The sequence below is a fragment of the Mizuhopecten yessoensis genome, unplaced genomic scaffold (assembly GCF_002113885.1).
Source record: "Mizuhopecten yessoensis strain PY_sf001 unplaced genomic scaffold, ASM211388v2 scaffold10787, whole genome shotgun sequence".
NCBI classification, from domain to species: Eukaryota; Metazoa; Mollusca; class Bivalvia; order Pectinida; family Pectinidae; genus Mizuhopecten; species Mizuhopecten yessoensis.
The window spans coordinates 91929-108958 of NW_018408721.1; the positions used below are offsets into that span (position 1 = coordinate 91929).

Sequence of the window (17030 nt, forward strand, 5' to 3'; positions counted from 1 at the left end):
CCTGCGTTAATTATCAGAGAATAAGAAAGGATACATGAAACAAGTACGAATCTAAATAGTCATATTATTATTTATATTTATTCATTCATCAAAAACCAACTAACCCCTACAGTAATATTTAGCCTTTTTCAACATCTATGAATTACTAAGTCTTGTATGAACATTCAGGGGTGATCAGGGGGAAATGAGTTAAATTTACATCAGTTTAATCACAATATAGTTGCTGGCCTCTTATCATCATAACTTCAATGGAGTGGATGACGTTTTATCAGCAAAACTTACATTTATACCAGAATGTAGTTTCATTCTTATAAAAAAAAACGTTTATAATTTTTATAACACCGCGAGTGTTTCGTCCTTTTCAATGCAATGCATAATCATTTTGCTATGTCTTTTTAAAGATTTGTTTTGTATCGAGTTATTCTTAGCTTCCCTGTTCCTCTCGTTTACCACACATAAACAATTGTATAAACAGTTTGTGACATTTGTTATAACAGATGTTATTTATAGAAGACGGTGGATTTGACAATAATAAACAAGACTGTACATCGATACAGTTCGGTGTATCTGTGAAACAAAGCTATAAAGAAATACAGCTCATGGTATATGGGACTTACCGAACGCTATTTATAGCTTCAGTTCCGGGTATTGGAGAAACGAACGAGACACACTTGAAAGGTTTAGTTTGTTGATGAATTAAAAACTTTTTGTCAAATTCCAGTTCGAAGTATTGAGAAATTACAAACGTTTTCTTTACAAACAGTTCGGAGTATTGCGGAAAAAAACCAAACGTGTTTAATCCATAGTATTGAGCTCTCCGAAACAACGAACATTTAGACATTTAGTAATATATAAGTTAGTTTTATAGTATCTGTAACGTGTCCTTAACGGACTATACAGTTTTACATCAATAGAGCCTTTGTCGTTGTTTCCATAAAATTATAACACTAGTAAATAATCATATATGGAATCGAATCGAATTTATATAAACTTATAGAATATTCATTAGCACAACAATACCATAATGATTTTTTTTAAATAAAATTAAAATGCACTCTTTTATAAGTGCCCCATGTGGAACATATTTGTGGCATATCTCTCATCCCATATAAGTACACATAGAGAAAAACATTGTTGTTCTAGTTTTTTACGATTTCATAGAAACAAAAATAAGAAATGTTTAGTACCGTATCGGTTCAGGTAATTGAACGTGACGTCGATATGATACGTGACGGTATTGAATTGACAGTTTGCTCAGCGGAAGAATATCGACCGCCATCTGAATTGCCTCTAGGAAATATACAATTTTAAAACAAATTTAATGAGAAGTTTTTCGAAACATTTTATTTTAAAGAATACTGATGGTATTTTAAAGTTTTTTCTGTTCTTTTCAAACAAATTGTTTTTGTATTTTATTTTAAACATTCTAAGTTTTCTGATGTCAAGGTCAATATCAGTGTTACTTAAAATAAACCAATGGGGTGATGGTCAGATACATGACGGGGCCTTTGCTGACTTCTCAGTGCTCTAAATATTGATCGGAATGACTGTAACCTGTCTTAATGACTATTACTGTCTATAGCACATAGTCCTAACTACCATTTCATGTCGGCCTGTCTGTTAAGACCACCTGTCAATTAAAAATGTTATCAATATGTTACACTAGTGTCAATACATACATGTTTCATGTGATAAGTATTTTTTGTATATATTTACTGAAGATGATCGCTACTTTGAATTATATAAATTATATGTTTTTTCTTGGATTAGGTATATTAATAATTCAGAAAACGACAAGCTAAGTTGGTTTTGGAACATTCAATTGTAGTAATGAAGGTATGTTCAGGTATATTTGAACACTTTTAGGTCCCAGTGTAAGCTGAGCTTTGTTTTACTTTCATATGAATTTAAATGTATCAAAGAGCTTATGAGAACTGATAAAAAACCTTTATATCGCTTTCACTTCATATTTTAGATTTATAGATGATATATTGTCGTTGAATAACGAGAACTCTATTGAACACATCGATTGTGTATAACCTCCACAGCCTGAAATCTACATGACCAACATTTTAAGGTCGTGAACTTTTCCTTTTTGATAGAAGTATCCCTACCTTTTGTTTGCCTTATTTATATGTCGCAGCTGCTTCTTTACTCACCGGATGGATACGAATATGACGAATACCGTTTTATGATATCGCATAGTAAAGGACATCATCATCAACCAGGTTTTCTGGGGAAAGAATTCATTGATGATATAATTAGAGGAATGGCTTAAACAGTATATACGATTTCGTCTAAAAACACTTTACTAGATTTAAAGGTCATTAACATATTTAAGTTAGATATCTTGGTCTATCTGTATATTAATAAAGGACATTGTATAAATCAAAAAGTGTAAATACAACCTGGATACAGGTAAACATAGCCGCAGTGTATATTTACTTGGGAGTTTCTCGTCGACTGGGGCACCTACGTAACCTTCCGAGGTGAACAAATAACATCAACACAGACGAAATAAACACATAACGATCATATAGTGCATCAGAAATCAATTCTCTGTGTCCAGCACAGGCCAGGCAAATCATCCATATGTTTATATTCACTCAACTGCTACCTAAAATAAAAGGCCAATTTTTCAAATGTGAATACTGTACATGTGTAATACGCATTGAAATATTGGGCATAGTGCAAAATATATCAGCCGGAAATTACTTAATTATCTACAATGCACATTATTTCAAAACTTTAAGAATATTTTCATTCCGTAAAAAATAATTAACAAATTGAACAAATCCGCACATATGAGCGGGCATAAGCACGCAACTGGGAGAACGATTATTAAATTGTGAGTACCAATCATGATATATGCACGATTAGTGCACTATGTAAACAAGCGCTTGTTGGTGTGTTGTGCTGCCGTACATCATCATCTGGTACAATATGAATATCGACATTTTCTCAATATTGATAAGTGTTCAATGTGATTTGAATGCAAATGCCTTTTTTCTTTAGAGTTATACAACATTATTTGGATTGGAATTTTATTTACTTGGCGGGTGTCGTCGATGAAACAGGAGACGCTTAACCATTTTAATGAACATTCTCTTCATTTTATATCTTTTTTTATTTCAGGTTTCCTGCAACTTGGTCCTCAAACACTTCGACCAATAAGTGTATATCTTGTTGACGATATAACTGTCTTGCCTAAAGCGTTAGAACAGTAATGGCAATGGTAAGAAAATCAAATTTACTCGTTTAGTATGTGTAAAATAAAATGAATAAGTGTTCTTATAATTTTGGAAAACATGTCAACAGCATGCTTGATTAACATATCTATTAAATTATCTCTGCAAGTGTTTATATCATTTCTATTTACCATGGCTACCAGCTTCAGGCATATCCTCCGCTACCGTTTTGTACGCACACATTGTGAACTATATGGACACGCTGCTTTTGTCCTCAATATAATTGACCCATATGTGTATATCATGCTAGTGATACATCGTATACCTATTTTTCCTCAATTATTAGAATTGTTATGACATCGGAAAGAAAATCAAATAGATAAATGCACGTTTATGCAACAGAAGTGTTAATATTATTTTGGAACACATATCAACAGCATAATTACTAGGATATCTACTCAAATATTTCTACGATGTGTTTATATCATTTCTTTTTAGCAATTCTGCCGGTATCGACCGCAACCAGTGCAAATGACTGTTGCCCCAAATCAATTTCAACCACAGTTTGGCCAAACGAGTGTTGTCCGAAGTCAATGGCAACAACAGTCTGTCAATGTAAGTATCAGTTGCCTTTTGATTGGCCTCTCTTCGAATTTTAGATTTATAGATATCAAGATGTCGTCGTAGAATAACAAGAACTCTATTGAACTCGTCGATTGTATATAACCTCCACAGCTCGAAATCTACATGACCAACATTTTAATATCGTTAACTTTTCCCTTTTTGATAAAAGTATTAATGTTTTCCCACCTGCACTATGTATATTTAGCAGCTGATTCTGTACTCACGGAGTGGTTCCGATTAGACCAATCCCGTGTAAGATATTGTATACTGAAGGACAAAATCACAAACCAAGTTTTCTAAGGATTTGCATATCATGTGCAAAAGACGAAATACCTGGCGATTATTTTTAGCGCACATCTTTGCGCACGATGAAGGAACGGTATGCGATGACAGTCATGGATGATACAAATAGAGGAATGGCTTACACAATATATTCGATTTCGATTTAAAACACTATAATCTTGATTTGAAAGTTGTTAACATATCTAAGCTAGATATTGTGCTGTATCGGAACATTATTCAATTAAACATGTCATATTCATTCATAAAGGACATATTTGAAAACAATTTGTTATTAGTAAATAGTCACATCGGTACAGTCCCTTACAGATATACATGTAAACATAGCCGCTTTGTTCACTTATGGGGGAGGGGTCGATGTTCTGGTCGATACAGGCATTTACATTACAGTCTTAGTTGTACAAATGTCATAGTTGTCTAACAGAGTGAGATTTGATCGTCACAAACGAAATAAACCAAACATGTAAGTTCCAGTTGTACTTTACATAACGATCATATGGTGTATCACAAATCAACTATCTGTGTCCGACAGACCATCCTCATGTTATTCACTTAATTGTTATCTTAGAGAAAGGGCCATTTTTCACATGATTACTACTGTACGTGGGTAATACGCATTAATTATAGTTCTGGAAAACATATCAACAGCATAATTTACTATGATATCTACTCAAATATTTCTACGATGTGTTTATATCAGCTCTATTTATCATCTGCCAGTATGAAGGTTATCAACAGCCGAGTTTGAACCCATATCAAATTCAAGGATCGTTTGACAATGTAAGTATCCGTTGCCTTTTGATTGGCCTCTCTTCCAATTGTAGATTTATAGAAATTAAAATGTCGTCATAGAATAACAAGAACTCTATTGAACTCGTGGATTGTATAATGTCCACAACCTGAAATCTACATTACCAGTATTTTAAGATCGTGAACTTGTCCCTTTTTGATAAAAAGTATTCCTGCTTTCCCTTCCTGTACTATGTATATGTAGCAGCTGATTCGAAACTCACGGAGTCGATCCGAATAGAAGAATCTAGTGTAAGAAATCGCTTACTGAAGAAAAAAATCAATCAAGTTTTCTGGGGATTTGTGCACTATGCGCGAAAGATGAAATACTTGGCGATTTAAGTTTGCGCACATCTTTGCGCACGATGGACAAACTGTGTGCGATGGCAATCATGGATGATATAAATAGAGGAATTGTTTTATAAATAGATACTATTTCGTTTGAAAACACTATAATCTTGATTAAAAGGTACGTTGACATATTTAAATCAAGCTAGATCTGTTGGTCCATTTGTATTTAAATTCAGTTAAAAATGTCAAATTTATTATTCATGGAAATTTTTTCAACAAGAAGTATTGTATTTTTACATGGTGTTTTTTTCGTCGACCGGTGCACTTTCGTAATTTTCCGAGATGTACAAATAGCGCAGTTGACTTTCTGAGAGAAACAAAATAGATCGAAATAAACGAAATAAAAATCAGGCCAATCATACTAATGTTATCACACTAACTGTAACCTAAAAGTCAAATTGTGTAATACGCATTGAAAAATTGGATAGAGCAAAATATACTAATCGAAAATTACACATCTACCATGTTCATTATTTTAAAAACATCGTATTTTATCAATCCGTAAAATTAAGGAACCAATTGCACTAAATCGCATATACATGTATGTGCCGATATATTCGCCTACAGGGAGAACGATTACTAAATCGCACGTTTGTGCATATCAATCGTGATATACGAACGATTTTGTACACTATATGCAAAAGCTATTTTCGGTGTATTGTGCAGTAGCACAATCATATCTGACACGATATGAACATCGGTTATTTTTGAATAGCGATTTGTGTTCAACGTGATTGGAAAGAAAATGCATTGTTTCTTTCGGGTAATGCAACATGATTTGGATTTGAAATTCTTTTATTTGGCTGGTGTCGTCGATCAAGCAGGAGACGCTAAATCGGTTTTAGTGAAGCGTGTCCTGTTTTACTATCACCTTATCAGGATTCCTGTAATTTTATCCTTCAATATCATCAACCTATATGTGTACATTATGATAAAGATGTAATTAGTTTGCCTCAAGTATAAGAACTGTAATGGCATCAGTAAGCAAATCAATTTTAATCTCATTTCATATATGTAACATTAAATGGATAAATGTATGTTTATACAACAGAATTGTTTTTATCATTTTGAAACATATCAACAGCATAAGTTACTAACATATCTCCTTACACGTTTCTACGAGTGTTTATGTAATTTATCCTTATTATTTCTGCCACTTTCAGGCAAATCCAGGGCGGTATGTTAATCATCTGAACATCATACCGACCGTTGCCACATATCAATTTCAAACACTGTCTGAGAATCGAAGTGTAAGTTGCCTTTTGATTGCCTTTCCTTCCAATTTTAGATTTATAGATGATATATCTACATTTTAAGATTGTGAACTTTCTCCTTTTAGATAAAAGTATCCCTGCTTTTCCTACCTGTACTATGTAAATGTCGCAGCTGATTCGAAACTCACGGAGTTGACCCGAATAGAAGAATCCAGTGTATGATATCGCATACGAAAGAAAAAAAATTCAATCAAGTTTTCTAGGGATTTGTGCACTATGCGCGAAAGATGAAATACTGGGCGATTTAAGTTTGCGCACATCTTTGCGCACGAATTAAAAACTGTGTACGACGGTAATCATGGATGATATAAATAGAGGAATTGTTTCAAAAATAGATACTATTTCGTTTGAAAACACTATAATCTTGATTAAAAGGTACGTTGACATATTTAAATCAAGCTAGATCTGTTGGTCCATTTGTATTTAAATTCAGTTAAAAATGTCAAATTTATTATTCATGGAAATTTTTTCAACAAGAAGTATTGTATTTTTACATGGTGTTTTTTTCGTCGACCGGTGCACTTTCGTAATTTTCCGAGATGTACAAATGGCGCAGTTGACTTTCTGAGAGAAACAAAATAGATCGAAATAAACGAAATAAAAATCAGGCCAATCATACTAATGTTATTACACTAACTGTAACCTAAAAGTCAAATTGTGTAATACGCATTGAAAAATTGGATAGAGCAAAATATACTAATCGAAAATTACACATCTACCATGTTCATTATTTTAAAAACATCGTATTTTATCAATCCGTAAAATTAAGGAACCAATTGCACTAAATCGCATATACATGTATGTGCCGATATATTCGCCTACAGGGAGAACGATTACTAAATCGCACGATTGTGCATATCAATCGTGATATACGCACGATTTGTGCAATATATGCAAAAGCTTTTTTTGTAGTAACACAATCATATCTGACACGATATGAATATCGGTAATTTTCAAATATCGATTTGTGTTCAATGTGATTTAAAAGAAAAGGCATTGTTTCTCTCGGATAATGCAACATGATTTGGATTTGAATTTCGTTTATTTGGATGGTGTCGTCGATCAAGCAGGTGACGCTAAATCAGTTTTAGTGAAGCTTGTCCTGTTTTACTATTATCATAACAGAATTCCTGCAATTTTATCTTCAATATCATCAACCATATGTGTACATTATGTTAAAGATGTCATTTTTTTGCCTCAAGTATAAGAACTGTTATGGCATATGTAAGAAAATCAATTTAAATCTCATCAAATATATTTACAATTAAATGGATAAATACATGTTTATCCAACAGAATTGTTATTAACATTTTAAAAAACCTTTCAACAGCATAATTTACTAGCATAACTACTTAAATATTTCTACGAGTTGTTATATAATTGACGCTTATTATTTCTGCCAGTTTTCGGTAATTCAATCGCTGAATCAACCACCTGACGTCTTCCTACAGACGGCCCAAAATCGCCAACCATTTCCCAATTAAAGTGTAAGTTGCCTTTTTTATTGATTTCCTTTCCAATTTTAGATTTATAGATGATATGTCGTCGTAGAATAACAAGAAATCTGTTGAACTCGTCGATTTTATATTACCACCACAACCTGAAATCTACAAGACCGGATTTTAAGATTGTTAACTTCCCCTTTTTTATAAAAGTATACCTACACTATGTATATGTCGCAGCTGATTCGAAACTCACGGAGTGGATCCGAATAGAAGAATCCAGTGCAAGATATCGCATACCGAAGGAAAAAATCAAACCAAGTTTTCTAGTGATTTGTGCACTATGCGCGAAAGATGAAATACTGGTCGATTTAAGTTTCCGCACGATGGACAAACTGTTTGCGAAGGCAATAATGGATGATACAAATAGAGGAATTGTTTTAACAATAGATACAATTTCGTTTGAAAACACTATAATCTTGATTAAGAGGTACGTTGACATATTTAAATCAAGCTAGATCAGTTGGTCTATTTGTAAATTCAAATTCAGTTAAAAGTGACAAATTTATTATTAATGGAAATTGCACTAATTGTTACCTAAACAAAGTCAAATTATTCACATGTCCCTATGTTATAATAAAAGGTATCTTTATAACAAAAGGTCCCTTAGGTGCCTTTGTTAAGAATATAAGGTAATAAACGGTAACTATGTATATGTCCCTTTATACTAAAAGGTCTCAGTCCATGTGTGTATAGGTCCCCCATGTTAAGGTTCCTTTGTTAGGAATATGAGGTATTAAAAGGTTCCTGTATATTAGATCGCCTGTGTGTAGGTCCCTTTGTTAGGTAATAAAAGGTCCCCCATGTGAAGGTCCCTATGTATTGGTCTCTTTTTTAGGGGTTCGGTCTAATTTCCGGTCCCTGTGTGTAGGTCCTTTTTAGGGGTATATATATACATTGAGTGAGGAGAATTTTCAACACATTCAATGGCTCAGATCAAGAAAAAAAGAAATAGACTTTTATCTTTTTTTCAAAACGTATTTATATTTTATTAAGTTTTACAATCGAACCCACTCTTTCAAATTTAGAAGGCATCATATTGAAGGAACAACATTCCATTAACAGTATTTGGTAAGCCATACACAGAAAACTCAAACCGTTTATTTACATGTATCTCCCATATTGCAGGATCGAACGAATGGTAGCTAGGAGGAGTAGGAATATTTTATGAAAGTATTGGATAAAATGTACTTGGAACAATGGTAGCTCGAAGGAGTAGGAATATGTTGTTCCAAGATGAAAGCATGTGATAAAATGCACCTGAAGTCATCACACCTGACCGCACTCGATATTTGTTATTCATGAGATGAAAAAAAAGAGAAGAGAAAACTTCCGTACCATACTTATATACTTTAGGACGCACAGGTGTAAAGTAACATACACAGTCACAATTCTACTCACTTTCTAGATCAACATGGATGGTGAAGCACGTCCTAAATGTCTTGAAAGGTTTCAGCGGGCAATCTTGTTGCTTCGCAAATTAGGACTGCATACAACCCTATATAAGGAGTTCAGGCTCGGTGTGGCAACACAAAGAGAAGTAATAAAATGTTCCCGTTTATGAAAGGGAGCATCACTTTCTCATGAAGAGGAAGGAGAGAAGGCAAATGCTTTCTCTCTCTATTGTGTGCCAGACGCGTTGGTGGGTGAAGCTGACGTTTAATGCTAATAGGGAGAGATGATAACGACTGAATTCTTCAGAAATTGATCAAGTGACGTTTATATAGTACACGGTAAAGTTGTTAACTGATTCAAGTGCGTGAACCATTTTCAATTCGTCTAACCCTTGAGTGCTCTACTCACTCCGGCATACACAACATCATAAATATCTAAGGCATCCATTTGGTAAAAAGCAACATGTCTACATTTCAAAACAATAGGATTGATGTCGATGTCGGAGGATTGGGAAAACCGGCACCAGTCAATGTAAACAATTCTGCTTTTAATCGACCACTATGAATCTAATACTATTAAAAGGCTCGGAGTCCGATAAGTATATGTCACTGAATCGCAGACTCTATTCTTAAAAGTTGCATTGGAATAATAAAAAACACAGTTTTCAAATTTAAACATTTATTTGGCACAGTAAATAAAAAGGCAAACATCTCCTTGTTTATGATTGTGTATGTATACTTATAATAAAAATATTTATCTTAAACATTGGAATAATCATATGAAAAATAGATATTTTAAACTTTGGTGTAATCACACTAAAAAGGTATCCTAAACATTATTGATAAGATAAAAAAAAAATCGTCACAAGAAACATCACTGAACTAAAAAATAGACACACTTTACCCTGAGTATTTTTATTTATAAAAAGATTAAACAGTAATCATCACAATAAAACATCACAAAATGACATACATATGATCAAAGATGTAGTTATCACAGTAAAATAATGTTACAAGAAATCATAAAAAAGTTTCTAAGTAATAATTTGTATAAACATTATAATTAAACATCGGTATAATCATCACAATATAGTTATAAAACAGAACTGAAAAATAGACACACTTTACCCTGAGTATTTATTTGTATAAAAAGAAACAATATATATATACAAAATAATAAAAAAAGAAATCACAATTAATAAACACACAATTTACCCTGAGTATTTTGATTTATCAAAAGATTAAACAGTAGTTATCACAATAAAACATTACAATAAAATATCACAAAATATCACAAAATATCACAAAATATATATTATAGGACAGGACTTCGCAATTGGTAGGGGCTACTGAATTCCACCTCCACAAATATCACAAAATATATATTATAGGAACCGACTTCACAGTTGGTAGGGGCTTTTGGATTCCACCTCCACAAATATCACAAAATATTACAAAATATTTAGTATAGGAACTGACTTCGCAGTTGGTAGGGGCTTCTGGATTCCACCTCCATATCCACCTTAACTACAAGTTAAAAAATAGAAACATTCTTTAGAAACTTTTTTCAATACAATGGATAAAAAATGCTTAACAGAACCATTCATATATTCTTACCAGGTCAAATAAGCAGTCTACCTCCAAATCAATTTGACTGTATAAATTCTTACCTGATGATCTGTTGGGGGAGAGGGATGTGGGGGTGCCTTCCAGTTCCTCCCTAGAATCTACAATTTAGAAAGAATAATTAGAATTAATGTTCATTCTAACACACGGTATTGAAATATGAAACAAATTCTAAATCAATACAACTTATTGAAAAACGTTTTCTATACACCCTCAAATGGATCCTCCTCCTTCTCCTCCTCTTACACATCTCCCTCATCATTCACTAGAGTGTCATCTACAATGTAATATGCAATACAACATTTAAAAACAGTATTCAAGACTAGTGAATAAACATCATTATTATCAACTGTGAAGACTTACTTAAAATTCTAACTTACCTGATGCTGGAGGCGGGACTGGCATCGTGATCGGAGGTATATCCATATCAAGAATCTCTGGAAATTAATTACATATTCATTTAAATATGCAGTCAAAGGGACAAGGCAAAAGTGTCCTTATTTATAGTGGAATGTATGTTTAATAATGTAATCCAAGTGTGAATAAAGTTTTATTACAGTATATATCTACTCATTTTTTATTTTTATTTATTTTTTTTGGTATAAAGTAGGTCCTCGCCATACACATCTTTTTAATGACTTGCGGGTGAGTGAAAGAAAAAAAAATGAATTCATCACGATTGTGCAACGTATTTCACTAAAAACACATCTTAAAAAATAATAAACACGCCTTCCAAATATTGAAAATGTAATTGACAAATCAACCATTCCGTAAACATAGCTTTTCATTGGCCGTTCCTTCTCTATAAAAAGCGCGCCAATACAGTTAACCGACACTTTCTAGACTTTGGCGCCAGATGGAACGACGGAAAAGTCCTTGTCAAGTATCGGTGAAATAATTTCATGGGGTGATTTATCTACACATCACCAAAAAACAAAACAAATACTATCTTCCACTATCGTGGGAGGATTATCAGGACTTGATCAATATAAAGGTGACATTGGAGGGAAACTTACATCTTATAAACGTTAGTACTGTCATAGTAATAGCACAAGATCTTTTTAATGTAATATCTTTGAAATATTAGAGAAATGTTTCTTTTTTTCTCCAATAGTCTGCCCCCAACTGCCAATTCCTCCACCGCAAGTTTCTCAGCCTCTTCAGCTATCTTCTCAGCGTCCACAGCCAGCTTCTTGGCCTCTGCAGCAATGATCCAATGGAATTTGTGTGTAGGGGGATTGACTTCAATACAGAACAAACGATTTCATTTTGCTAAACTTTAGTAATGGTTAATAACATTCATATTGAGAAATAAAATTAAAACAAAACATCTATAAGTACATTATACAAACAACAATCTTAAGATCCATTGAAAAATATTGTAGACTTTAATTTAGTTTTCTTTTTAAATATTTGTTTTTAAACTTAAAACTTTCTTGTTAAATTTCATAAGGGTTTTTTTTAAAAAAAAAAACAAAAAAAAGTTTTACAATCATTCATGACGACTTCTGTCTGATGGTACATTTGAAATAAATATTTGTAAAACTGCATTTCTGTTTCATTTTTTAATGCCAATCTATTATAGAAATTATGTAATGACCAAACGCAAGCGTATCACACCGATTGGGTAAGACCCAACGCTTGTCACCGAAGGCACACAGACCCGACTTGTTGACGGCATAAACGTACAGTTTGTGTTTATCGCTTCTAATCGAATTCATTTTACACATTTTAATTTTATCTTCGAATAAACAGTACCTATATATTTCGTGCCTTATATCGCCTCTAACGGTCGTCTTTGCAATGCCTTTAGCTACCTGATTTTTGTTCATATCGTTATAAAGGACAGTAAGATTATCTATTTCTATCCGTTCGCGCACGGCATAGACGGACGAGTACATTTTAGCGCGGAGTCCTACAAACTGTGCAATGGGTTCGCTTCCTGTTTCGTCCTTGAAATACCGGGGTATCTTTTTGTTCTTTGTATCGTAACAACGATGGTCGACCGGATAACTGGACAGATCGAATAGGTGTCTGTCCCGATACATGTCGGCATAGACTTCTGGGCCTTGAACGTGATACAAAAGACTGTCCGTGTCCGTCATGAGTAACTTTATTCTATCTCCATATCTCGGTTTTAGGTACTTGTAAAACTCGTACATGATACATTTCGATAGATCTAGAATGGTCAGTCCTACATAAACGGGTGTGTTCAATACTAGTTTCACTTTATCGTTCTGAATGGCTACCAAGCCTTCGTTAAATATGGTCTTGCCACGTACTTTTTGATTTTTTTGTCCGTGTGTGCCAGCTTGATATCGACTCTAGATCGCACGTTTTCCATCGTCTTACCGAACACGGAATTATTCATTTGTTTAAAGAAATCTTTCTCGAACTCGTTCTTACATGTGACTCCTTTGGTCGTGTTGAATAGTATGTACGGGCGTAACCAAGTTTTTGTTTGAATTCTAGGATTCTGTGGATTTTGGTGACTTTTAGACCCAATTCCACGTACAACTGTAGATAATATAATGACAGATGGTTTCGTCTTGTGTTCTAATGTTGGAATCAGTTTTTCTGTCTGTACACGCCCTTGTAATTTGTCATCGGTGTGTTCGGGGTTAGGATGTTAAGTTTTTCATAGCTGTTTACTGGTTGGTGATAATGTAATAGTCGTCTTTATCCGGGATAAATGACAACTGGGTTTTTTTCTTTTAGTTTAGTTTATTTCTTGTAAAAACTCTGTAACATGAAATACATTATATTATTATACATACTGTACATTCATACAATCACATAAGCTAAAACATGTCAAACAACTACCTGGCCGTAGCCAGTTACATAGGTTACAATAGTGGAATACGTATTTTACAAACTGACATTTAATCTATATATTATATAGAAATTACAGTTTACACTTTATCTAATGATACAGCATGATTCCAAATATATTAAAAGCAATAATGACAAATAATGACACTACTACAACAATTTCTTTGTCAGATATTTTTGTTCGTTCCAGAGCGAGGGGGTAATCGGAATGACTGTCATGGAGTTCGTTTGGGTATTCCAGATCTACCTCTAGTACGTTCCCCAAGTCTCCGTCTTTGGTGACTTTGGTTATGTCAAATGTTTGTGGGTTCTCAACCCATTGAAACCCTCCCACGGGTAACGATTTCGACATGGCCTTCCCGTACAAGTTATTCCAATCCGTATACATGATGTATGAGTGTGGTTGGAAGAGGTCGTACGTTTCTGGAATGTAAGGATTGTTAGATTGAGCGTATTTGTTAGAGATCATACTACATGAAACACAACTTCGTACCCCGTTTTCGAAGAAGAGATACATGTCTGGATCTCTAACCTCACTTCCGTCATTTCAGGCTGCACTCCAAGCCAGACCTGAACTGGTATAGAAGTGAGCTGCATCTAACCCGTAATATTCCAGGCACATGTTTCTGAAGTTTTCGACATTGGCCAATAGTAGCACGTCCGTCTTGAGATAGAGATCGTGATACTGACCAAGGTCTAAAATGTTCAGTTTCTTCCATACGTTCTTTGCATGTGTGTAAACGGCATCTGACACGTGTGATCGACTCAACGAACTATATAATTTCTCTTTTGGAGGGAGATTTTGTTCGGAATACCGATCGGGGTTGTCCACGTACTCGTAGGGATATACACCTTTTCTGAGAAGCAATTTGGCTTCTGATTCAGAAAATTATCTGGAGAAGTTATTAAATTTCACTAAACCCTCTTTGGCAAGATTTTCAGTCAGAGTCTCTAGGCTCTGAGACATAAACTGAAACGAATCTATGAATCTAATGTCACCCAGACTAAACGTACATGGGATAAACGGTTTTATCCTCGACACCAAACACGTTTACTGCTATATCGTTCTGTCTTTCAAATTTGTCGACTTGAGAGATGGAGCAAGATACTTGATACCTGTCATATATAATTCGCATTCGTACGAGAAGAAAAACGCGTTCGGGTAAGGTATTGACCGGATGGAGAGACGTCCAAAACGACCATAAGAAGAACTTTTCGTCACGATTGAGGATATTGATCAAATAGTGTGTACGAAAAGTCGATGGAGTCGGTATGTAAGAGGAACCATGCAGAGGTGAGTAATTTGCAACGTGTATTTCCAGCTAGATGATTTTCTTGAGTACCCATGCAGACCCTTGTCCCTCCAGTGAGGCAAACATTTTCTAATAAGCGTCATTGATATCATGTTCTAGACCCGATTCATTTGGCATCAATATGTATGTTTTAGAAAGAAATGTGGTGTGGTCTGCACTACATTACTTTCTCGATCTTCCTTTTCCAATGATGTACGAATGTTTAAATACCATTTGATCCCATTCAAACTCTCACACAGATTTTGTACATTTTCCATCACTTCCGTTTTCGAATTAGTAAAACATGTCAGTATGTCAGTACTGTCCTCGAAATTCGGAAAAATGTTTGTGACATTAGCATTCCCTCCCAAACTCACTTCGTCCGAAAAAGTATGTCCTTCTTGCACAGATGATCCCAACACTGGCGACTGAACACCGGAAGGTCCCGGCAGCGGCGACTGCACACCGGAGGGTCCCGGCAGCGGCGACTGAACACCGGAAGGTCCCGGCAGCGGTGACTGAACACCGGAAGGTCCTTGCAGCGACGACTGAACACCGGAAGGCCCCGGCAGCGGCGACTGAACACCTGAAGGTTCCGGCAGCGGCGACTGATCTCGCATTGGTGGTGGTGTCCTTAAGGGTTCAGGTAGGGATGATCGAATAGCTCTTTCACGTGTGCTCTCATGGCATTTTCCCTTCCGAACGTCTTATTGCATACGTGCCATTTGTGATTTCACTTTTTATGTACGTTATTCACGTGCCTTCTCAGGTTACTTGCATCGTGAAACACATTCCCACGTACATTACACCTTAACTGTTGGTAAGGAGTTTTCATGTAGTGCTTCAGTTTGTTTTCCGTATGAAATAACTTCTCAAACACATCACAAGTGAAAACTTTCTGTCTATTACTGTCTTTAAGTGCCTTATTTTGTTCACCCTTATTTTCATTTCTGACTTTTTTAGTCGGAGATAAATCCACCGCATCCAATGTCCTTTTCAACTTTTTTCGAGTTTCTATGGCATTTTCTTCTCGTTTGGACATTGAATTAGGTAAATCATCAAAATATCGTGCTGCTATGTTTCTCGTTTAAGTGTTTCATCCCTCATATGTCCACTTTCGTTCAAATGTAAAGGTTTTATATCGTGAATGACAACCATTTCGCTTGGTTTCTTTCACTTTGTTCTCAAATTGAAGAGGCGTGGTATTTGCAAAAAGTTTTCCACCTCGCTGACTCTGCTTTTCTACGCATGCTCCGTCTGAGGGGGGGGGGGGGACTTATCGACTTTCATTCTATCAGATGGAGTGACATCATCCTCCGACTTATTAAGAGTTAATATCGGTACCCGGTGGGATGATCGATTCGTCTAATTTCTCGTGGGGTTTTTCTCTTTTGATAATGTCGTCATATTTTGACTTTGATATCAATATAATTGATCTAGCCATGTCAAGTTATTTCTAAAGAATACGGGTAATATTTTTCTCACTGAAAGAAGTCTCCGTATTCTCTAACGTCTACTTATCCCTTCCGTCAATACCCCACGTATGACCACTTTATGTTAAGCTATTCTTTTTATCCTCGTCAGAAATTGAAATGTTTTCTGTTAAAACGTTATGAATTATTCCATCAGAAACTTTAGTTGTTGATCTGTTAACGTCAACAAGATGCTAGCTTATGCTTGCCCGATGCTATCAACCAGAATTCTATTAAACTCTTCATTTTTGTTTAGGTAAATACAATACCGTGTCCTCTCCAGGTAAGATCCTGGTGCGGAGTGGTGGTACTTCGGAGCGTAAGTCGATGATAATTACGTCGAAGGTGAGACATCGATTAACAAATAACTGAATCTGTTTGAAGTT

General features: G+C 34.8%; 1 protein-coding gene across 2 annotated transcripts in view; it reads left to right on the forward strand.

The window, feature by feature from the left end:
- The window catches only part of LOC110462409, a 38746-nt gene extending 21742 nt beyond the window's left edge, over window positions 1-17004 (forward strand). The window contains exons 3-9 of one of the 2 annotated variants that reach the window (XR_002464279.1): window positions 3136-3235; window positions 3687-3803; window positions 4833-4892; window positions 6416-6502; window positions 7930-8013; window positions 12163-15818; window positions 16901-17004. Coding sequence is in view for 1 of the 2 variants with exons in the window: in XM_021516356.1 (XP_021372031.1) it covers window positions 3227-3235; window positions 3687-3803; window positions 4833-4892; window positions 6416-6502; window positions 7930-8010 (354 nt within the window). In the remaining variant the exon portion in view is untranslated. Of the gene's footprint in view, window positions 1-3135; window positions 3236-3686; window positions 3804-4832; window positions 4893-6415; window positions 6503-7929; window positions 8014-12162; window positions 15819-16900 lie in introns of those variants that run through there. The other variant, XM_021516356.1, reaches the window with a different exon arrangement.
- Window positions 17005-17030: the final 26 nt, after the last annotated feature.